This window comes from Plutella xylostella, chromosome 21 (genome assembly GCF_932276165.1).
Source record: "Plutella xylostella chromosome 21, ilPluXylo3.1, whole genome shotgun sequence".
In the NCBI taxonomy this organism is placed as follows: domain Eukaryota; kingdom Metazoa; phylum Arthropoda; class Insecta; order Lepidoptera; family Plutellidae; genus Plutella; species Plutella xylostella.
Genome location: NC_064001.1, coordinates 2,468,430 through 2,491,550, shown reverse-complemented (window position 1 = coordinate 2,491,550; position 23,121 = coordinate 2,468,430). Strand labels below are relative to the sequence as shown.

The window sequence follows — 23,121 nt, the reverse complement described above, 5'->3', positions numbered from 1 at the left end:
ATCAGATTTTTGACGCTACCACCTAACACATCGACCTTTAGCGTTAATAAACACGAAATAAGCGGAGCTAAACACAAAGAAAAAGTGTAGAACGTAAGTGTAACCTCATTCAGGTGTCCATTGTTTACCACTAACACACTGACCTCGACCACTGTGTTCACTTCCTTGATGCAGTCCACCATGTGCTGCACGATCTCCTCCGTGGACAGCACCTCGTAGGGGTACTCCTCCAGCTCCGTCTGTCGCTCCCTGGTGTTGTGAGTCTCAACGTCCATGGCAAAATCGACATCGTCCCCACTCGACTCGTTCCCCGAGTCCACATCGTCTTTGGTGTCATCTTCTGAGTCCATGGTCGAGACTAGGTCGGTATATGAATAATTGATAATAAAGGTACAGCCGGATAACTTCTAATGATGAAATAATTACACCTAAGATTTAGGAAAGGTCAACAATGAAGAAAATAGTTCACCCACGGGCTGCCAAAATCTCTGACGTATGTAATGACGGTTAGTTTATGGTTCAGTGACGTCACATTTATGTATTTGTCTATGCTTTATAAGGGCTTCCACAAACAAATGCATTCAAAATAAGTGCATTCAAGTGATTAAAGTTTAGTTTCATTATTGCGAATCATGAAAAATCACAATGACCACGAAAAATATTATATATTTTACGAAATATATTACAGGAGATTTTAACATAGATGCATTAATTATGTCGCAAAATACAGTAAAATTAAATCAAATTATGTCATCATGTAACTTAAAACAGCTTATAACCGAACCGACTCGAGTGACAGCCACTTCTTCTACGTGTATTGATTTAGTATTTGCAAACCAAAAGTACGAGATACAAACACAAGTAAAAGAATTTGGAATATCAGACCATAGAGGTGTAACAATTAAATTAAAACTTCATAATACATTCAATAAAAACCAAAAACTATATACAAACCAACGAATATTTAATGAAAAAAATATACAAAAATTCAAAGCTGACTTAGAGAACATAAATTGGGACAGCATTATAGTTGACACAAAATCTACAAACAAAAATTACGATGATTTCCTTGAACAGCTACAAAATTTATTGAATAAAAATATTCCAGTTACTTTAATAAATATTAATTTAAAACCTAAGAAGACTTGGCTCACGAAAGGACTTAGGGAATCCTGTAAAAATAAAAGACTATTAAGGAGTCATATCAACAGCTGTAATAATACAATTTTAAAAGACTTTTATAAAAAATACAATAAAACATTAAAAAGATGCATCATATCCTCAAAAAAAATGTATCATGCAAAAGAATTCGACGAATCAAAAAATAAAACAAAAACTATGTGGAAAATAATTAAACGAGTCACTTCATCAAAATCTCAAACCGGATTTACTGTCAATAATATGAAACTTAAAGTAAACGCTAAAGTAACTGAATCTCCAGAATTAGTGTCCAACTGTTTTAACAAATATTTTATGTCTGTGGGAGAGGCCCCGAGCCCGGCGGCGGCGGCGACGGCGGCGGGCTCGCCTGCACCCCCGCGCGCCCCCGCACCCCCGCGCGCTGCTTCATCTTCACTCCACTCCATGTTCCTACACCCAGTTACCGAAACTGAGATTCTCAAAATAATAAACAGCCTAGGTGATAAAAACACATCTGGTGATGATGAAATTCCGTCCAAACTTCTTAAAAGCTGCGCTGATATTCTGAAATACCCCCTTACACGGTTAATTAACCAATCATTTAAAGAAGGAATTTTCCCTGAAAAATTAAAAATTGCTAAGATCATACCAATACCTAAAAACAAAAGGAGAAAAGATACAGACCCGGATAAATTCAGGCCCATTGCACTTCTCTCAGTCATATCAAAAATTTATGAAAAAGCCATGACTAATAAACTTAATACCTTCCTGGAAAAAAATAATTTGCTACATAAAAATCAACACGGGTTTAGAAAACGTCATTCAACTACACTAGCTGTTTATAAATACATGCAAGAAATATATAACTACTTGAATGAAAAGAAATATGCCATAGGACTTTTGCTAGATCTATCTAAAGCATATGATAAGGTGTCACACAAAATACTACTAAGTAAATTATACGATTCAGGAGTGCGCGGAATAGCCCACGACTGGTTCCGTTCCTATCTCAAAAACCGACAACAATACGTTCAGATACAACATACCGACCTCCACGCCCAACAAATAGCTACAATAAAATCTACTACCGGCATAACCAACTGTTCAATTCCACAAGGAAGTGTCCTAGGATGCATTCTCTTTCTTGTTTACATAAATGACCTACCTAACCATATTAAAACCCATAATATACTTTTTGCTGACGATATATCAATACTACTCCAAAGTTCCACAGAAGATGACTGCAACAAACAATTAAAAGAAATTTTTCACCAAACTAAAAATTGGCTAGACTGTCACAACCTGGAAATTAACATCCTAAAAACAAAAATGATCCAATTTAGGCCATACCAAAAAGCTCCTATAGATCTGCAACTAACTAATATAGAGAAAGTCAACACATTTAAGTTACTAGGCATACATTTAGATACTCATTTAAACTGGAAATGTCACGTACAAATAATTAAAAGCAAATTGTCCCAATTCATCTATTCTTTAGGTGTACTAAAAGTCAACACCAACATAAACACTGCTCTCACAGCATACTATGCATATGCAAATGCATGGTTAAGTTATGGAGTCATTCTATGGGGTGATAGTGTAGACGTACATGACCTATTTGTTCTACAAAAAAGATGTATCAGGATCATAGCAAATCTCCAAAACACAACTAGCTGTAAACCATTTTTCATCAAACATAAAATACTTTCACTACCCTCATTATATATCTTCGAAATAGCCAAGTTTGTAAAGAACAATATGCAGTTATTTAAACAGGTAAACGAAGTCCATAAAATTAACACTAGGAACAAAAATCAACTGTCAGTGCCACAATCAAATATGCAAATTTTTAACAATAGCCCATATTTTAAATGCATAAAAATCTATAATAAACTTCCAACCTTCATTAAATCTGAATTAAAATATAGTAAATTCATTTCCAAATTAAAAACTTTACTAACAAAGAAATGCTATTACTCAGTAAATGAATACCTACTTCAAAACTGAAATAACTAACTATAAATACCTATATCTTTATTAATTATGAACAAAATATTTCAATAATTCTGTCATTAGTACCTACAATAATAATAATAATTAAGTTCCTACTTTTATGTTAAAGATTATAATATTATAAATGTTAAAATTTAATGTAGATTTTATATCTTTATTATGTAAGCAAATACCTTAAAATTTGTTACTTTGTATTACTTAGAATATTATTACCTAGATATAAGAATTAAACTTGCTATGCCCTACAGGGTACTATGTTAAGGACCATGTGTACATAATCTTAAGACCAATGTAAAACTTACATAGTTGCAATAAATATATTACTATTACTATTAAAATAAACTTATGGAAAGGAAAGAAGAAAGAACCATTACAAAAGTTATAAAGATTTTCAAACTCCTTATTCTGAGTACTGGACTCACGAGTTTCGAGTTTGCGGGTATTTTTGCGAACCACAGTTCACGTTTGCGGCTCGGCTTCTCGGTAGATAGTTATCTAGTATCTACACATAAGACTTTTAAAAGTCTATGCAAAATCGCACTCTGTCTCTTTGATTTCAAAACTTTATATTTGGACTAAAACCTTCGTCGTCCTCATGCATACCGACAGTGAATGGCTTTATCCCTGGCTTCACTTTTACTCTGTATGGGCGCCTCTTTTACCCTGAAGGTTGGGGATAGGGAATGAATATGAGTAATCCATTGTGGATACTTAGCATAATCTAGTTACCATACTTACCTACCATGAAAATACTTACACATTACAAGATGTAGGTAAGATGTGTTGGGTTTGTTTGTAGGTAGGTAGGTATGTGTGACAAAGTTTGCCTAATCTTATTGGAATGTAGTCAGAAAGCATCAGTTACTCAGCCAGTTTCTAGGGCATTCCACATTCATTGCATGGGGGCACAGATTTGTGTATTTCAGGTCAAATATGAATGTAAAAATCTCCCAATATACTTAAATATAAAATAATGTTTTATTATGATAAAGTTTATGTTAAGTAAAAGGTTTACATAAGATTATCTAATTCATGTTGAATTGATTCAAACTGAAGGAACATGGAATAGAGCTCTGAATGTGTTAGCTCCATTTCAATTTCTTTGTTTTGGTCAGAAAATTTCAGGTACGCCTTCGGTACCTTACTCTTTTTGCTTATATCTGAACTTAACTCAGCATTGATTTTGGATGAAAATTGTAAACTGTCATCTTGCTTATCAATATTTTCTGAACCGAGTTCATCTAATGTGCTTCTTGTTTCATTCGACCAAACTTTAATGAAAGTGTCTGATTTGTCATCACTTAGCCCAATTTCTTTCAAATCACTTTTCAAATTAGCCGGCATGAAAATATACTTCAACATCCTTTTGAAAAGGTAAACTATAGTTTTAATTGCAAGGATTAATTTCTCCTCAGATATGTCAAATATTTTTTCAAGTTTGTTTCTCTCTTCTTCAGTAAATATTTCTGTATCTTGTTGCTTTATTTTAGCAACTATTCTCATGAGAAACTTTTCAAATTTGGATTCTTGGAGCTGATTGATTGCAGAGATCCCTTGCACCAAACTGAAAATTAAACATTCAAAGTAATACTATACGTAACTTCCTAATATACTTAGTACACACACAAGTAAAACTTGTGCTAAATTCTAATAAGTAAAACTTTTTCATTACCTTGGTGATGATTTCATCCAGTGGCAACTCATAGCTGAATTTACTGATGAACTTATTCGTTGTATCTTGTAATGTACCTAGTTGATCGAATATAAAGAACTCATATAAAGTAAAGTTTGGTAGCCCTTTTAGAGGTTTTTACATGAAATTCATGAAATAATTAAATTATTATTATTTTATTTACATAAGTGTTCAAGTAGTGATAGTGATGTGAAAATAAAATACAATATATAGGTAGTAAATCGATTAATATTTTGGTGAAAAAAAATAAGTACTTCATCGAATACTTCTCTTGTAGGTAAGTAAAATATTAAAACTTGTCTTATTGTTAGTAAATAGGCCAAAGATACCAAAACAGCTATGTAACTTTATTAAAAAAGGTCAGTTTTCTAGAAAGCCACTAGTAGAAAACTTCAGGGAGGTAGGTAACTATTTTAGTGAACTCTGTATAATTTTAATTCACTATTGATCTAACGTTGTGTCCTAAGATTCTCTGCTGGATGGACTCACTTACCGTGCTCTTATCACTAACTATCAATACTAACTAATATCACAGCGACTGCTTCGCGGATTCGTTATAAACTCGTTTAATGTGCGTTCAACTAACGCTGAGTTGCAGAAAGGAACATTAGCCTTTAATGTCGTCATTAAATCTATGCCCGTCTCTTTCTATACGTATACTGTCTAAGCAAGGCAGCTATACATTTTAGGTCGACATTAGCTTAAAGTCCCTTTCTGCAACTCAGCGTAATCACGCCACCGTATTTATGGCGAATCGCGATATACTGACGTTTGTCTACGTCGATAATGAACCCGCGTAGCCGCAGCAGATCCAAATAATGTGCGTAAACATGAAGTATATCGATTAATAATATATAGTAAAAACGATTGAAATAATCGAACGGAAGGTCTTTTGGTCCCATCCCTATTATCTCTATTTAGTCTATGACACTGACATTTTGTAAATAGAACACAGAGTTGGTAACACAGAACAACATGTTGGTAAGGGCGCCCGCACAAACCCGATTTTCAATAATTGGGGGGCCGATCAATCCATAAATCTCCGTTCAAAGAAGTCTTAATACGAAGAAAACCTTTAAAAGGAACTCTGAAGCCATAACAAAATAAATATTTTAATAAAATCCCATACAATATCCCGGAAAATCCGGGATTTGCACTTTACTTTAAAAAAAATATTTCTTAGGTTGGCTAGACTGTTTAACTGCAGCTGTCAGACCAAAGACAGATAAATTTTTGACACTTCGTCTCTTTTCTTGACAAGTTGACTGACAGTTCTTCCTATATTGTGTGATGGCGTGGACGAAATTTTAAATCTCTTGGACAGAAACTATTTCATCATGTCGTTTAAAGTGGATAGAGTGCCAGAAAACATTGACTTCCCTAAGGAAGAAGAAAATATACTAAAGTTCTGGCAAGATATCGATGCCTTTCAGTCGTCGCTGAAGCAATCGAAAGGTAAACCTCGGTAAGTTCATTTCACAGGTTATATATCTGGGATTCCTTGAATTACATAGTGTATTATTGACTTTATGAAGGCTCATAAGAGTAAATAATAAAATTGGTTACCTGCTACAATCAGAAATCAGTTACTTTTAATTAAACATCCTGTATCATCTACAGGTATTCGTTTTACGATGGTCCACCATTCGCCACCGGGCTGCCGCATTACGGTCATATTCTCGCCGGCACCATCAAAGACGTCGTCACGCGCTACGCTCATCAGCAGGTAACTTCCTCTTACTACTTTATCAATAAATATTGAGGTAAACCTTACTTCATATTTATCTGTTCATAGGTTATCTATTCTGTAACTAATGTTCCATATGGCGATTTATAAACAATAGTTAAGTTACTGATTAAGTCACTTTTCATGAATAATACTGAATATACATCAATTACCTTACTTAATTTACTTCTGCACCCCTTCTTTTGATTTGATTGTTGTGCAAGCAGTAGTTGTCCACAGTCAGTAATATTTGGTATTGTTATTGGGAAATAGCCTGGAAATAGATGTAGTCTTACACTAGCTGACTAAGGATATTTTGTCTGATTTTGCAGCATACAATGAATTAATATGTGAATAAAAACATCTCTTTTCTCATGTTTTTAGGGCTACCATGTGGAGCGTCGCTTTGGATGGGACACCCACGGCCTACCGGTGGAGTTTGAAATAGACAAGCTGTTAGGAATCAAGGGCCCCGATGATGTCGCCAAAATGGGCATTGACAAGTACAATGCAGAGTGTCGCAAAATTGTCATGAGATACTCTAATGACTGGGAAAGGATTATTACAAGAATGGGCAGATGGATAGGTAAGGAAATCAATTTAAAGTAAATTACTCAAGATAAGCCATAATACTTATCTTTAGTAATTTACTTTAAATCCATCCATAAATATGTTTATATGGTTTTTATCCTATGAAATACACAAAATAGCACAAAATTAACTACACCATCTAATCACTGCCCTTAAATCTATTTATTTAAAATCAAAAAACTAAAAAAACTCATATAACTTTCAGACTTCAAGAATGACTACAAGACGCTGTACCCGTGGTTCATGGAGTCCATCTGGTGGGTGTTCAAGGAGATCTACAACAAGGGTCTAGTGTACCAGGGGGTCAAGGTCATGCCATACTCCACCGCCTGCTCCACACCTCTCTCCAACTTCGAGTCCGGACAGAATTACAAAGACGTTGTCGACCCGGCCGTAGTTGTCTCATTCCCCACCAAAGAAGGATATTCTCTTCTCGCCTGGACCACTACCCCGTGGACACTGCCGAGTAACTTGGCACTTTGTGTCAACCCTAACCTAGTTTACCTGAAGATTAAAGAGAAATCCACAGGCACTTGCTATGTCCTACAAGAGTCAAGGTTGCCAGTCATATTCAAGAATGTTGAGGACTTTGAAATCTTAGAGAAATTCCCTGGGTCGAAGCTGAAAGGAGTGAAATATGAGCCTCTGTTTGACTACTTTGTTGGAAAGTGTCCAAACGCCTACCAAGTACTGAATGATGGGTATGTCACTGACGACTCTGGTACGGGTATTGTCCACCAAGCCCCATACTTTGGTGAAGATGATTACCGAGTCTGTGTGGCCGCTGGAGTGGTGACCAGGGATCAGGATATCATCTGCCCTGTGGATGCCAGTGGCAGGTTTATGGAGCCTGTTAAAGACTTCCTCGGACAACACGTCAAAGATGCTGACAAGAACATCATTGCACTCCTAAAGTCAAGAAACAGACTGATCCAGAGTGGGCAGATTAAACATAGCTACCCATTCTGCTGGCGATCAGAAACACCCCTGATATACAAAGCGGTGCCGTCATGGTTCATCCGAGTGGAACAAATGAGCCAGGATCTACTGAAGTCCAGTGGGGAAACTTACTGGGTCCCTGACTTCGTCAAAGACAAGAGGTTTGGCAACTGGCTGAAGGAGGCGCGCGACTGGGCCGTCAGTAGGAACCGGTACTGGGGCACTCCCATCCCGCTGTGGATGTCCAGCGACAAACAAGAAGTGGTGTGTATCGGCAGCATTGCAGAACTAGAGGCATTGACTGGCACCAAAGTGACCGATTTGCACAGAGAAAGCATTGACCACCTCGAGATTCCCTCCTCAAGGCCTGGACAACCTCCACTAAAGAGGGTGTCTGAAGTGTTTGACTGCTGGTTCGAGTCAGGATCCATGCCCTACGCACAGTGCCACTACCCCTTCGAAAACAAGAAGGAGTTTGAAGAGAAATTCCCAGCTGATTTCATTGCTGAGGGCATTGATCAGACTAGAGGCTGGTTCTACACGCTCATTGTGATATCAACAGCTTTGTTCAACAAACCGCCCTTCAAGAACTTGATAGCAAACGGCTTGGTGCTGGCGTCGGATGGGCAGAAAATGTCCAAGAGGAAGAAGAACTACCCAGATCCTCTAGAAGTGGTTCACAAGTACGGGGCTGATGCCTTGAGGCTGTACTTAGTTAACTCGCCGGTCGTCAGAGCCGAGAACCTGAGGTTCAAGGAGGAAGGAGTGAGGGACATCATTAAGGATGTATTCCTCCCGTGGTACAACGCGTTCAGGTTCCTGATGCAAAACGTGGAGAGAACCGTGCAAGAGGATAAGGTGGACTACAGATTCAACGAAAAAGCAGTTCGGGAGAATGTGATGGACAGGTGGATAACATCCTTCACGCAATCTCTGATTCAATTTGTGAAGAAGGAGATGGCCGCATACCGGCTCTACACTGTCGTACCTAGACTCACTAAATTCATTGACCACCTCACCAACTGGTATGTCAGAATGAACCGGAAGAGGTTGAAGGGTGAGAATGGTGTGAAAGACTGCCAGGTTGCATTAGACACGCTGTTCGGAGTTCTCTTCGACATGGCGCGGGTTATGGCACCATTCACACCGTTCTTAACTGAGCTGATGTACAAGACCCTGCGGCAGTTACTACCGGGGAAGTCTCTAGAAAGTGTGCACTTCAACATGACTCCGGAGCCGAAGTTGGAACTGGTGGACACGGGGATAGAGCGAGCCGTGCAGCGCATGCAGGCCGTCATCGAGCTGGGCCGCGTGCTGCGCGACCGCAAGACCATCCCCATCAAGTACCCCCTACCCGAGATGATCATCATCCACCGAGACCAGACGTATTTAGACGACGTATCGTCATTAGAAAAGTATGTTTTGGAAGAAATGAACGTAAGGAAACTACAGCTGACGAGTGATAAGGAGAAGTACGGGATTACTTTGAGAGCTGAGCCGGATCATAAGATTTTAGGCGCGCGACTGAAGGGAGACTTCAAGGCTGTGACGCAAGGACTGAAGGACCTGAACAACGCGCAGTGCGAGAAGCTGATAGCTGATGGATTTGTCGAACTGGTGGGTCAAAAGATTGACGTGTCAGAAGTAAGGATCATCTTCCAAGCGCAGGGTACAGACCAGTACGAAGCGCACAGCGACAACGATGTCTTAGTTCTACTGAACGTGTCTCCAGACCAGGACATGCTGGACGAGGGCTTCGCCAGGGAGATCATCAACAGGGTGCAGAAGCTCCGCAAGAAGGCCCACCTGGTGCCCACAGATGAGGTGAACGTGTACTACTCCGTGGCCAAGACCAGCGACATCGGCCGCATCATCCAGTCTCACCGCGAGTTTATAGAGTCCACCGTCAAAGCGCCCATGATCCCTGGCGATCAGCTGACGCCTTCCAAAGCCGTTGTCATCGAGGAGACGCAGGAATTGAAGGGATCGCAGCTGAAAATAGTGATCACTTGGAGGAAGGAAGTCGAGTTGCCGTCAAACGCGTGGGCCAACATAGTCCTGCAAGGACTAACGCCCAGGTATGGCGTGACTACTACAAAAGCTAGTATCCTCTTGAAAGACAACACCGGTAAGTTTATAACGTTAGATAGGCTTCACAAAGAAATTGAAAACCTGTTCGGTATTTACGGAATGAAATACTCTGTCTGGTGCAATGGCGCTGAAGTGAAAAGCGTAAGCGATCTCAATGCGAAGACCATTGTAGTGGCTCAGACGAAACCTAAAGATCCTGAGTCCGCCTCGACTCCATTCTGCAAATTTGTGAACATCGCTAATGGCGCTAAGTCCGCCACACTCTTCTTAGAGAATCCGATTGGGAAGAAATCGTTAACAGTTGACCAAGCCGTTAAATTACTAGCTGATTGCTTAGGTATGAACGAGAAAGACATTGATAAGAAACTGTTGAAAAAGTAAAGACTGGTACAAACAACACCTTAGATTCTGTTCGCTATTCTTACAAAGAATGAAATGTTTGTTGTATTGTTGCATTTGTTGTGGTGTGGCCAAGCCGACTTTAACTTTTTAATCTTGTTTTATATTTCTTTGTAGGTGCTAAGTAATTAATAATTTATTGTACAGTAGTAACTCTTTTTATAATCCCCGAACATGCCCTCCCTACTACAGTATTTTTGAATTTACTGTGTGTGTGCAACATAACTTATTACAATAAATGTTGAAAACTGCCATGATGACTATATTTTTATATTGCGCGCTCCTATCCTATTGATATTTTTTACGGTAGAGATTACTAGAATTGGAACGAGACAGCATGAGTCTATCAGTAATTTTCAGACTTATTGTAAAAGAAAACAAACAAAAAATAAACGTTTTCGCATGAACCTTTAATTCAAAAGTTTCCTTTATAAATACAACAAAATAAGCATTAATAAGAACTTTGTCCAATTAAATAATAATAATAACATAGTGCGGTGTGTGACTGTAAAGTAGGGAATAAAATGTAATTCATGATATTTTAAATAATAAACTTATGATTTCAGTATTTAAAATCAATCCTACGCCACACATGACACATTGTGCTCATCATATCTAGGATATGATCCCGCTGTAAACAATTAACTACTTAAAAGTACGCATCACAGCTATCACCATACAAACAAGTAAAACGCGATTGAGTTAAAAAGCAAATATGTATAAACGAATCTAACAAGACAAAAAAGGTCCTTTGATTTGATGGCTTTCAAATAAACATTTATTTCATGGCATTTACATTTACACAAACGATGGTAAAAGTATATAAAATATTCCATTATCCGTCTGGTAACTCATTTCTATGTTACATACAATCGAAATTATACAATTCATGTTTTACTCAAGTAACTTTGGTGATATTTTTACAACATTAACCTAAAGAAACATAACAAATAGTCAACCAATACAATACAGAATCTATAACGTCTTTTAACACTTCCATCTGTCTTATTGAAGCACCTGCTCGCTACAACTTTACTAATTACATCGACAAGTTAGCAGTGGCATTCATTCATGCTATATAATTGCGTGATTATATTATTGTTAGTACATTTTAGTGAAAGTGCTCTTATTGAAGCATGATGAAGTTGATGGTGACTTGTTGCACAAACTACTAAAAAGAGATTTTTTTCGCAAAAGCAAACAGAACAAAGGAGAAAATGGAATTAATAAGAACATTGTCTAAACAACAAACTTATTCAAACAATCGGGACAGAGTATGGAATAAAATGCCAAATTCCCCGAGATTTATTTCCTACATAGGTATATCACAATCTCACAAAATATTTGTTTAAACAATTGACTACTTTACATCGTATTATTGTGAACGAAAAATCTCAATCGCCACACCGCTTTTAATACTGTTTGCAAATGATATCCATTTAATAAATAATTTATTGCCTTCATTTTGTGTTATAAAATTATATAGCTCGAGATATGAATGAAAAGGGTGAATCGAAAAGTTCCAGAGAAGAATGTACTTAAGCCTAAACAGATAAAACGTTTTGGAATAAGATAGGTACACATAGTAAGTAGATAAGTTAAATGTTAGTTAGGTACATATTTAGCGCTACTAGAATATTTGCAGCGCTTCATATATTTTTAGTAAACATGTTACAAGTAAGCCAACAAAGATTTACACGACTGGAAACGTTTCGTATTAGATAAACTATCAATTATTATGCTTTAACAAGTTAGACATATTTATATATGTATGCTTATATGCAGTCATTACTAGCTAGGGTTTATTAAGGGCCATTTATTATATCTAAGTGAAGGCTCAAACGTCGGTGATTGGGTTTATTTTATTTATTTATTCTTCATTGCACAATATACAAAAGTAATTATGTACAATTAGGTGGACTTAATGCTAAAAGCATTTTCTACCAGTCAACCTACAGGAGGTACAGGGAGTAAATTGTATGGGAGTGCAAAAAAAAAAAAGAACTTATTTAAGACAATTTCAGCGAAGAAAACTAAATATGTACTACTTAAATATAATATCCTACAACAATTTATACTTATACAATATACTAATAGATAATATATAAACCTATACCTATAAAATAAAATATATACAATACATAAATACCTAATATAAATATATATATATACTATAATATTATTATTATATAAACATAATGGGTTCATAAGTATTAGTAGGTATTATTGCACTTGATTGCCTAAAATACATTTGATACATCAATAATATTCTCCCTCCGTAGCTTCCACCATTAGGCCAACGCTACGGTCAGTACATCTAACAGCGAGTGCAAATAAATAACTTTCTCATTAATCTAAGACAATAATATTATGATAAAAATAGCAAATATTTCACACTAGAAATAACTAAAGATTCTTTTAACAATTTAAATACATTTTTAATATAAGATACAACATCGTCTACTAAAGTGACTAGTCTAACGGCTTTATAAAGCCGGGAACTTGTTTTTGAAAACTATTCCGATCAAACCATAGACAACATCTTTTTCATAATTTCCTTTCCACCCGGCCAGTATTTTGTAGCTTTACCCGCGCAGCACACGGAAGGACGAGGTGCGTGGGTAAAGCTGCGGTCACAGAGTAGTTTTCACAAGCAGGTTCGCGGCTGCAGGTATAATATAACGTGATACTGGTACGTAACGTGTGAACAACAATGACGACATCTGCGAGGAGTATAGTGGGGGCTCGTCTAACCGCCTCAGGCTCATCTGTAAAATTAGACAAATAATCATAATGATGCAGTTATTACTTAGCCATCGTATACATTTTTAACTACATCATGTCCGCCGAGAGCCCACAACAGAGCTTAGCGCTCTTTAGATTAAGTCTACCCAGCATTCATGTATCATCATTGACGTATGATGAAGACGTCTACCTATACAATTCCTTAGCGTGAAACAATAGAACTAAACAAGAATTTTTACTTTTGACGCTCCTTTCGTGCACACTTTCGTTCAGTCTACAGCCATAATAATATCTTGCCTACAATCTACAATGTCTCGCAAAACCCTGTATACAAGCCAACACGAAGACGCTACGTACCTACAAGGTGTTCAATACTGGTGGTGCGGCGGCGGCGCGTCGCGCTCGGGCAGCATGCGGACCTTCATTGTGCCGTCGGCGCCGCACGAGAATAGGCGACCCGCGTTGTCTGAAATATACACCGTGATTGTGTTATGTCTTTGTAATATTTTGCGTGTTCAAAACTGAGTTTTTGAAGGAATAATCGGGCCGATTTCTGTTTCTTCTGATTTACAACATACTATTTTGGACCGACTTTTTACACAGTTTACAAAACATACACAGACAAAATATGAAGATATTAAAAGTAAGAAGTAAGTACACATATGATGTGTGCGTTGCGCTACAAAAAGTCAATCTTATACGGGCACCCTTATCTGTGTAAAGTTTGCTATGTGCTTAGCTCTGGTCTGCTTAGGTTCACAGAGATCAAAGAACACAACCATCATCCAATGCCAGATAACAAATATACACATATGTGTGAAGTGTGTAGCTATGAATCTTCATCTCAGCATATTCACAACAACACATATCACACTCACCGATGTGCAGTTGCGTGACGCCCTGTCCGATGTGCTTGAAGAACGACGAGCGCGCGTGCTCGCCCGCGAACGTGTGGAGCAGCTGGTGCGAGCCCATCGAGAACACCTGCGAACGTATTTCGTAAGTATTCAGTACATTATTACGCTAGAATATACCTAATAAGTACAGTAGAAAACACTGGCCCTCTTGGAGGTGAAAATATCAAAACAGCATGAATTCTCTCTTATCATTTTGTTCAGTTTATCCATCGACGCCACTTCAGCAAACTATAAATAAACAAATGTTAGCGCCATTTATCGCCGCTTTATCGAACTACTAACATTAATACCTTAACAACATTTAGCGCCATCTACCGCCACCTCCCCGAACTACATCCTCAACTAACCTTGATATCCCCATCCGCCGCGCCCACAGCATACCGGTCCTCATTAGGCGACAGCGCCACGCACTTGATGGCCGTGTGGTGCGCGTGCAGCTTGTGTCTCGCGGTGCGTGTTCGCACGTCCCACACGCACACGTCGCCGCGGCGCCCGTACGAGATTAGGGAGGCTGTGGACGCGGCCCAGGCCACGCAGGAGGCGCCGCCTTCGTGGCAGGTCCAGGCTGGGGGGGAATAAGCAATATACTTAGATAAAATGTGATGCAATGGAAGATATTGCTGTTCGTTTTAGTGTCGCTAAAACTTGAGGACAGCTGGACGGATTTGTAAGATTTTGCATTTGAACTATTTGTTGAAGTCCAGAAAACTGGACACCTTTGTGAAGGCCCTATGTACTACCATAGAACAGCAACAGATTGTAGGTGGCAATGATTTCAAAAGGAAGGATACGCCCTTCAGAACATTTTACTCAAACATAATAACTGCCATCTGTCATAATTTGTTGGAACTATTTCAGAGCCCAGCTACTTATCCTGACGACGCAACCTTGTACGTGCGTTCATATTTTGATGAATCTAATGAAAAATCACGCTAAAATGTTCTCGGAGGAAATCCAACAAAATATGACGTCTGTACAAGGTTACATCGTGCGGCCATTGTAGACTTTGGTAGTAAAATAATTATCGTTTTAAAATGTGTTTATTTATTAATTAAGGATGATACGATATTCCATATTCCTTTTTGACCTTCGTATCATAGTTTTTGTAGCCTCTCACAACAAAAATAGGCATATTTATCACAAGAAACAAAGACTATCTCTCCGTCACAGACAACTGTCGATTGAGGACCGTTGGCCCTAAAATGTATATTTTAGGGCTAACGCGCGGGTGCCATTTTCTTGAGTGGTTTGGCCTGTCCTTACGCAGTAATATATATGTCAATGGTAGGTGGGCTTTGTCATATATCAATATGCCTTCCTTGTCTCCTTGGTTACGTATTAGTGAAACACATACTAAGTTGGGGCCCCTCTCAATCGGCTCTACATCTTGTCAGGATACATTTATTTGATAAATAAATAAAAAAAACATAAATTTACTCACAACAAACTAAAGCTTTCTTGATTGGCATCAGCGTGTCCCATATTGCAACGTTTTTACTCTCAGAACTGTGGCCAGCTGAAATGAAATAATTGACATTAGCACTTATTATCACTGTAGGAAGGCTTTGAACTCGTTATTTTTATGAAAGTCCTCACCAGTAGCAATTAAACTGCACGATCCGAGGAAGACGAAATCGCTGATTCCTTTACTATGGCATTGGTGAGTCTGGAATGGAATAAAAATAATATTATTAAATATTAGTCGTATCTTGCTATCCCTATCCCTATAGGCCTCGAGCACTCATTGTAGGAGAGCGCTACTCTCTTTTTCCGCCATCTATCACCACTTCACCGTACTACTTCCTACTCCACCAACATTAAACACATTTTAGCGCCATCTACCGGCACCAGCTGGTACCACTTCCTACTTACGAAGTATGGCCTCGGTTTCACAGTAGTCTGTGGGGGCTGCGGGCCCGGCGGCTGCAGCTGCCACAGCGCCAGGTTGCCGTCCGCGTCGGCCACGCAGAACTTGTTGCCGTAGTCCGAGAACCGGACCCGGGTCACCTGGGGGGAACGAATGTTTTGTATGAGTTGATATTTGACAAAGGATGCTTGTGTTGTAGGTACTACTCGTGCGAATTAACTGTGCACCTTGCCAACAAAAACCAGGGGTCACGCCGGTACACCAAAGCTAGTTAACATGAACTCTGCTTTTGGTTGGCACGAGCAGTAAATAATGCATTTAAAATATTGCCCCCTTATTGATAATGATAGAAATGTTACAAAACGTGTTAGCTGTTGAACTGTTTTGTCCCTGTCTGTGAAAGAATATTTTAAATAAAACAGTTAAATATTACAGAACCATTAAGCCAAAACGTTCTGTTCGTTTTACGGACCTGCATAAAATAAGGTAATTTTCTTGTTGACGATGACTGAGGCTTAACCTTACCTTGCCGTAAGCGCCGGGTGCTCGCGGCGACCACACACAGGATGGGTGTCCCCACTCCCACAGCTGGACTGAACCGTCTGCGCCTCCTGACAGGTCTGAGGGTACTAATAAAGCTACCTCTACATCCTGTCCTCATGCATACGTACCTTGCCGTAAGCGCCGGGTGCTCGTGGGGACCACACACAGGACGGGTGGCCCCACTCCCACAGCTGGACTGAACCGTCGGCGCCGCCCGTCAGGTCTGAAGAGGGAATTATATAATGACAGTAGGCATTACATAGTTATAGACGATAAGGTAAATAAAGTTAAGTACCTCATGCAGATGCTTTTCTTATAGATATCAAATACCACGTCTAACTGTCGTTACATTTTTTTTTATAGAGTATTTTTTTAAACATAGCAGGCAGATAATCCTGTCTCTCTAGCTGCATTGTTACTCTGAGAGTCAGGTTTCCGTTAACCAAGACGAAAAAGCTACTGATGTGGGGGGAACCAAGGGGAAAGGGGTAGCAAGAGCGCTAATAGTCCAAGGGTCATTTAGTTGCGGTTTACATAGGTTTAATTCAATATTTACATAACAAAAGCATCAAGATAGACTTTATTAGGAATACAATAAAGGATAAGTACTTATTATAATAAAACTTACACAATGGTAGAGTAGGATGCGCCGCCATCCGTTTAATATTGTCGATTTTGTGTTTCAGCACCTACACATACAACTGAATTAAAATCTGCCATAAAATAGATACACAATTTTAGTGAGGTGCTCATAGAAATCGAAGTGTGGTGGTAAGGGTTTATCTACCAAAATAATGTCAGTCACAAAAACGTTAATGGGAGTTAAAACATGGAAACTTATAACTAAATGACTTATACAGTTCATGCAAACATTCGTGCAAGCCCCGACATTCACATACATAATAGCGTCAACAACAGCACCAAAATAAATAAAATCATCAATGAAACGTCCGAGAGAAACAAAACCTACAAATGAGAAACCAAAAATAAGATAAACATCTAAAAATACAAACAATGAATTCGTGATTAAATCAAAGGTAAATAAACAACGAAAAGACATCCATCGAACGATGAAACACCTATTAAAAAACTTAAAACGGACATCTAGCGATGAAAAACATAAATAAACCGTCACGTGTGAGCGAGACGCCTCGCAGAAAAAAAAGGACATACGAAATACGAATTTAAACATCGAGCAAACAGAAACAGAGGGCTGTGATTGGTGGGTTGGAAACAAAAGAGGGCCGGGGGCGGACTGACCGGTTTCATGAGAAGCTTGGAGCGGTGCAGCACCAGCCGACAGTACTTGGCGTCCGTGCAGCCCGGGAACTGTAGACCCTTCACCTGACGGACAACACACAACGTCCAGTCACCAAACTCATTGCACCCAACTTGAAATAAAACCTCTTTGGTCGCTGGCTGTTCAGAGACTCCATTTCAAGTTTTAAAAGCTGAAATCTTTGGGACAATCACAGAGTATTCTACCAGTCTTGTGGAGGTATAAACCCAGTAGGGTTCTTTGGTAAAGAGAAGGTTCTCGAAAGAGAAGCGAGTAAGAGAGAGGGAGAGAGAAAGAGACGAGAATAGTAAATTTGCGGGCGAAGCGCAAAGGCACACACGCACTCGACGTCACAACGTTAACACAATACCCACACCGCGGTATTAGATGGCCCCTGTTGGCTTGGAGGCGAATAAATACATGCTTTATACCTCATAGTTGTTGACTATACTTTCATCTCAACTGTACTTTTGTTATTTGTGGATAGTGCTATGTCAGATCCGTTATAAAAGGCCTGATTGTAGTTTTCCATCACCTTGAAGAACAATTATTAACCTGAAGGATTTTGGCTAAGTAAAAAAGGTATTAGGTACTTATTATAGTTGTTTGTGTTAGCTACTAAAGGAAATATTAAATACCTATAGTATTCGCTAGTAAAGATGGATTGGAATGACTTTAATACCAATTACACAATTTAGCACCGAGTTATTAAGAACTATTTGAACCTTCTACTAACCGTTTTAATGAAGTAAGAGCTTGAAACATTTTTACAATATTATTATAATTAGTTACAAAGCTTTATAGTATTGATTAGCTACAGTATTTATCTATGTTTCCATATATTTATTCGCTCCCAAGCCCCCATGTTAGTGCATTAGTTATCATTCATGACGTACTGTTACTATATGCTCGTGGCCTGAAGGTTTAAATTGGCTTGGCTGCCTCTCCTGCTGTGAATTTTAGTTCATAAGTTTATTTGATTGCATGCTATGGTTATGCATTTCTTATGTTGGTACGACTGGATAAAGTTTGGCTTGTTATTTTGGTCGTATCGTGCTGAAAGAGTGGGTTTGTACAACTGAAATATATTAGGTATGAATGCTGTGATTGTATATGTGTTTCTGGCTTGTCGTTGATTAGTAAGTAATATCTGAAATACATGACAATACAATACTTTTACATCATACATAGGTAAGTTATATTAAGTACGGTAATGTTCACAAGTTTAGTAGCATTTATTATAAATAATTATAAAGTTATTTATTATCTGTTACGACGCATTCAAATTTTATCTATTATTAAAATTGGCTACTAAACTTATCAACGATGACTGTACATTCATTATTTGCTTTTAAATTATACAATGCGCTGAAAAATAATGTGAATTAGGTTATTCTTAAGTATGTATAGATGACATGAATACACATAAACATGATATATTAATAGATTGTATAATTTTCCTGGTGTGTATATAAATATTCTAAAACGCATTATTATGGCAAAATAATCCATTTTTACTTCATGATTCAATGTTATATTGTAAAATAGATGAATCAGAATATAATGCTAGCAAATGTGTCATGGATTCATGATCTCATAAAAAATCTTGAAAATGATATGCCACAATCATGTTCACAGATTCATTCATTCGTAATGATGATTACTATCAATGATGTTGAATTTATTAAATTGCACGCATTCCCATCTATACCGTAATTAATAACTATTACATATTCTTATAAAATCACTCGTTTACTCCTAGAGTGGTTATTCTCCATCACTTAGATAATAAAAAAAAGTGCTGAGTCGTATGATAAATCATTTAGGTATATGTAAATCAAATTATATTTTTTTTATATAGGTACTCAGCATTTTTTTCTAATTCTAAGAAACCAACAAATAAAACTCACACACCCATCACTTTATGGTTGCTAAGTATTGTATTAATTTCCCATTCCCACTATCTTATTTACTGAGCTTTGTAGGCTTCTACTGGACATAGGTTCTCCCTATATTTACCTACGTTTAATCATTATTAAAATAATACTATTTAAGATTGACTATGAAATTACGTATGTGTTTACTATGTGACGTAAAAAGTCGGCATGAAAGGTACTGTAAAATAACCCTTTCATCACAGCCAGATAGCGTCGTGGTTAGCGTAGAAACTAAATTTTTCGTAATCTATTCTCTGTAAAATATACCAGCACGAGTTCAATGATAGCTGTCAAATCGATACATTTCATTTGTCATTTACTTGTTCGTTTTCAAGAGAAAACAAACTATAATTACCAGGCATAATAAGCATCCGTCAATCAAACGTCATAGAACTCAAGCTATATTTTAAAAAGTATAAAGTGACCCTCACAGCTCTACTCGTAAACATATCCATTAGCACTTCTAACCCAGTGACAATACTCACGACGCTAGTGCCGCGGCCGGTCTGGCTCGCGAGGCCGACGGGCGCGGCGGGCGGCTGCGCGCTCAGCGGCGAACTGTTGCCGGTGCCCGGCACGGAACCGTTGTTCGGCCTGTCGACAGATGTGGGCCGGTGAGATGGGGGTTTGGTAGGGAGTTGAGGATAACGAAAAATAGGTGTATTTGTAAATTTGACATAAGACTTACGGTGAAAAAGCATTGGTTATTGTCTTATCGGTACAATTGGACTAGGATATGGCAGAATTATTAATCCGCAATTTAGCAAGGAATCTTTAAAAAATCCCGGCTGATTTGGCCTTATGGGTTTCACCACATTCATAGCACGCGAGCTATAGCAAGGCGATCCCTTTAAGTTACGCTTATATATTATCCGCGGTCTCCGGTTATCGGCAGATCTACCTCGCACTACCATGTACTAGAGACAGCTCACTCACTTGTCCTGGTGCTGTATGAGCAGGAAGCCACTATCGGTCAGAGCGGGCAGGGTATACCCATTTTACAACACCCTGTATAGATTCACTGAGACTAGGAAATGGGGAAATCATCCGTTGTTTACTCGGCGGCTGCTCTGACCATATGTCTCTTGATCCCTTCCCTTCGACAGCTATTGTTTGTAGACCTACCTCGCACTACCATGTAGGAATGTACGCCTGCTGTATGTAAGACTACTTGAGACAGCCCACTCACTTGTCCTGATGCTGTATGAGCAGGAAGCCGCTGTCGGGCAGCGCGGCGGGGTCAGCACTGAGCGCCAGCAGGTCCACCTCGCACTCGTCCTCCGCCCATGAGGCGCCGCCGCGGAGCAGGAGCGACACGTCCATTTCTTGCACTTCGCGCGCCGTGGCCACGGCTAGGAGGCCGCCGCCCACCTAAGGAGATTATGGAATTTTTAACGAATGGTAGATCAAAAATGTTTGCCGTCAAACTGCTATGAAGTAAGTAATAAATTTAATGTTATTATTAAAATAAATGCTTTGTAAAAAGAAATATGTGAAGATACACGGGATGTTAGTATTTTTGAAGCTTCATATATGTAGATAAATCGATTTGAATGGTCTTTTTGTGAACGATCAATTTGATTGTTCGATAGACCGGTGTTTCCGATTTCAAAACCATTTCCATTCATTCATAAAACGCATTCATTCTCTCCTAAAGGTCCCTAATTAATTCACTCATCCACCACTTACCGGATTCAAACAGAACGCCGCTATCGAGTCATGCTCCTTATGTATAATCATCTGCGGACTACAATTATCCTCATCCCCGCGGCGGGTAGGCAGGCACCCGCCGCGAGCTCCGTCCGGGGCGGCATTCATTCACTCAAATTGCCATCTCAAATACTTTAATCCTTTTATACACTATATACATACCGGATTCAAACAGAACGCCGCTATCGAGTCATGCTCCTTATGTATAATCATCTGCGGACTACAATTATCCTCATCCCCGCGGCGGGTAGGCAGGCACCCGCCGCGAGCTCCGTCCGGGGCGGCATTCATTCACTCAAATTGCCATCTCAAATACTTTAATCCTTTTATACACTATATACATACCGGATTCAAACAGAACGCAGCTATCGAGTCATGCTCCTTATGTATAATCCGCTGCGGACTACAATAGTCCTCGTCCCCGCGGCGGGTAGGCAGACAGCCACCCCTTGCTCCGTCAGGGGCGGCCGCGTTGCATTGGGATGGGGAGCGGCGGCGGGAGAATACCGCCCGGATGAACACGTCCTGGGGAGGAAGGTTGTTAGTGGATGTTGTAGATGAGTATAGGGTGGAATATTATGGGCTACAGCCTGGCAAAAAACGCCACAATATCAAGAAAGGCGAACATAAAGAAAAGCCAATTTGGAAGTGTCACAAAGACTCTTCATCATTGTCTGATATTTGCCCATAGATTCCATAGTTTAACACGATAAGGCAATGTAAAATATGCGTTTGAACTGGGAGTGACTTAATTATAGATCAATCATTGAAGTAGAACGAAAAGGGTGCAAAGGAAAGTCAAATGTTTTCATAGTATTTTGCGATCCTTAGGTGAGGGTTATGTCCAGTTCAAAGTTTTGTGGCCATCTGTGGGAGAGGATTATATCCATGTATGGTCTTTTTTATGATTAGCTAATGATGATTGTATATCATACCTGCACTTGCTCCTGCCTGACCAGATAGCCCCACAGCCGGCGCGCGGGCGCCGCGCTGAACTGGACCGAACTGAACGGAGTGTTGTGTTTCTCCAGCAGACATCTGTGGAGAGATATAGCGGTATGAATTAAGGTGTGTGTGACGATTTACTTATGTGTCTGCTGTTGCAGTTTACGGAGTGAAATAATCACTGAATGTTATGTATTCTGCTTACAAACGACTATTGACAATATTGTGAACCAATTTTTGATAATTTACGAGGATCACGGTTTACCTTGCGTAACCAAAATGTTAGGGTCTCTGCACCGAGCCCCACCACCGAAACAATCGAAAAACGAACTAACAAGGATTGTCAGTGTCGATTTATTAGAAAGTGACCCGTTAAAACGGTTATCGTTTCCGCTTCTAAGGTTTACTGACCTGTATTTATTAATGGGCGGGCCGCTGGCCTGCTCGGGGAAGCAGCCGGGGATGTAGTCGGGCGGCGGCGGCGTGGCCTGCAGCGTCTCGTTCAGCTGTTGATGCCACTGTTCCACTCGCCGGAGCGCGCCGTGCACCATCGGGGAGGTTGTTGCTAGCTCTGTGGGGGGAGATA

At 39.2% G+C, this 23,121-nt stretch overlaps 4 protein-coding genes across 5 annotated transcripts in view; 1 reads left to right on the top strand and 3 right to left on the bottom strand.

The window, feature by feature from the left end:
- LOC119693166 (E3 ubiquitin-protein ligase ariadne-1) overlaps positions 1 to 485 on the bottom strand; it is a 28,130-nt gene extending 27,645 nt beyond the window's left edge. For both annotated transcript variants that reach the window (XM_048628719.1, XM_048628720.1), the window contains exon 1: positions 144 to 485. In XM_048628719.1, the coding sequence (XP_048484676.1) occupies positions 144 to 350 (207 nt within the window). In that variant the 5' untranslated portion in view covers positions 351 to 485. The remainder of the gene's footprint in view (positions 1 to 143) is intronic.
- A 3,622-nt stretch (positions 486 to 4,107) lies between these two features.
- Positions 4,108 to 5,024, bottom strand: LOC119693235 (COMM domain-containing protein 10). The gene is made up of 2 exons (XM_038116087.2): positions 4,826 to 5,024; positions 4,108 to 4,717 (listed from the first exon to the last, which is right to left on the bottom strand). Exons 1-2 carry the CDS (start codon positions 4,855 to 4,857, stop codon positions 4,165 to 4,167), a joined length of 585 nt encoding a protein of 194 aa, XP_037972015.2. The 5' UTR covers positions 4,858 to 5,024; the 3' UTR covers positions 4,108 to 4,164.
- Positions 5,025 to 6,108: 1,084 nt separating this feature from the next.
- On the top strand, positions 6,109 to 10,844 carry LOC119693204 (isoleucine--tRNA ligase, cytoplasmic). Its single transcript, XM_038115991.2, has 4 exons — positions 6,109 to 6,311; positions 6,467 to 6,572; positions 6,957 to 7,158; positions 7,369 to 10,844. Exons 1-4 carry the CDS (start codon positions 6,184 to 6,186, stop codon positions 10,572 to 10,574), a joined length of 3,642 nt encoding a protein of 1,213 aa, XP_037971919.2. The 5' UTR covers positions 6,109 to 6,183; the 3' UTR covers positions 10,575 to 10,844.
- A 137-nt stretch (positions 10,845 to 10,981) lies between these two features.
- LOC105388052 (dmX-like protein 1) overlaps positions 10,982 to 23,121 on the bottom strand; it is a 73,326-nt gene continuing 61,186 nt past the window's right edge. The window contains exons 52-66 of the mRNA XM_048628727.1: positions 22,947 to 23,106; positions 22,526 to 22,628; positions 21,936 to 22,115; positions 21,070 to 21,251; positions 20,366 to 20,474; positions 17,925 to 18,008; positions 17,293 to 17,353; positions 16,793 to 16,887; positions 16,127 to 16,261; positions 15,851 to 15,920; positions 15,696 to 15,770; positions 14,602 to 14,819; positions 14,216 to 14,321; positions 13,695 to 13,803; positions 10,982 to 13,360 (exon numbers count right to left, since the gene is read on the bottom strand). Of these exons, the coding sequence (XP_048484684.1) occupies positions 13,706 to 13,803; positions 14,216 to 14,321; positions 14,602 to 14,819; positions 15,696 to 15,770; positions 15,851 to 15,920; positions 16,127 to 16,261; positions 16,793 to 16,887; positions 17,293 to 17,353; positions 17,925 to 18,008; positions 20,366 to 20,474; positions 21,070 to 21,251; positions 21,936 to 22,115; positions 22,526 to 22,628; positions 22,947 to 23,106 (1,676 nt within the window). The 3' untranslated portion in view covers positions 10,982 to 13,360; positions 13,695 to 13,705. The remainder of the gene's footprint in view (positions 13,361 to 13,694; positions 13,804 to 14,215; positions 14,322 to 14,601; positions 14,820 to 15,695; positions 15,771 to 15,850; positions 15,921 to 16,126; positions 16,262 to 16,792; positions 16,888 to 17,292; positions 17,354 to 17,924; positions 18,009 to 20,365; positions 20,475 to 21,069; positions 21,252 to 21,935; positions 22,116 to 22,525; positions 22,629 to 22,946; positions 23,107 to 23,121) is intronic.

Excerpts from the sequence above, each read along its gene's own strand:
- LOC119693235 (XM_038116087.2), bottom strand. The coding sequence starts at position 4,857 with ATGAGTTGCCACTGGATGAAATCATCACCAAG. Across the intron at positions 4,718-4,825 it reads TGGATGAAATCATCACCAAG|TTTGGTGCAAGGGATCTCTG; the intron begins GTAATGAAAAAG and ends TTTAATTTTCAG.
- LOC119693204 (XM_038115991.2), top strand. The coding sequence starts at position 6,184 with ATGTCGTTTAAAGTGGATAGAGTGCCAGAAAACATTGACTTCCCTAAG. Across the intron at positions 6,312-6,466 it reads CAATCGAAAGGTAAACCTCG|GTATTCGTTTTACGATGGTC; the intron begins GTAAGTTCATTT and ends TATCATCTACAG. Across the intron at positions 6,573-6,956 it reads CGCGCTACGCTCATCAGCAG|GGCTACCATGTGGAGCGTCG; the intron begins GTAACTTCCTCT and ends TCATGTTTTTAG.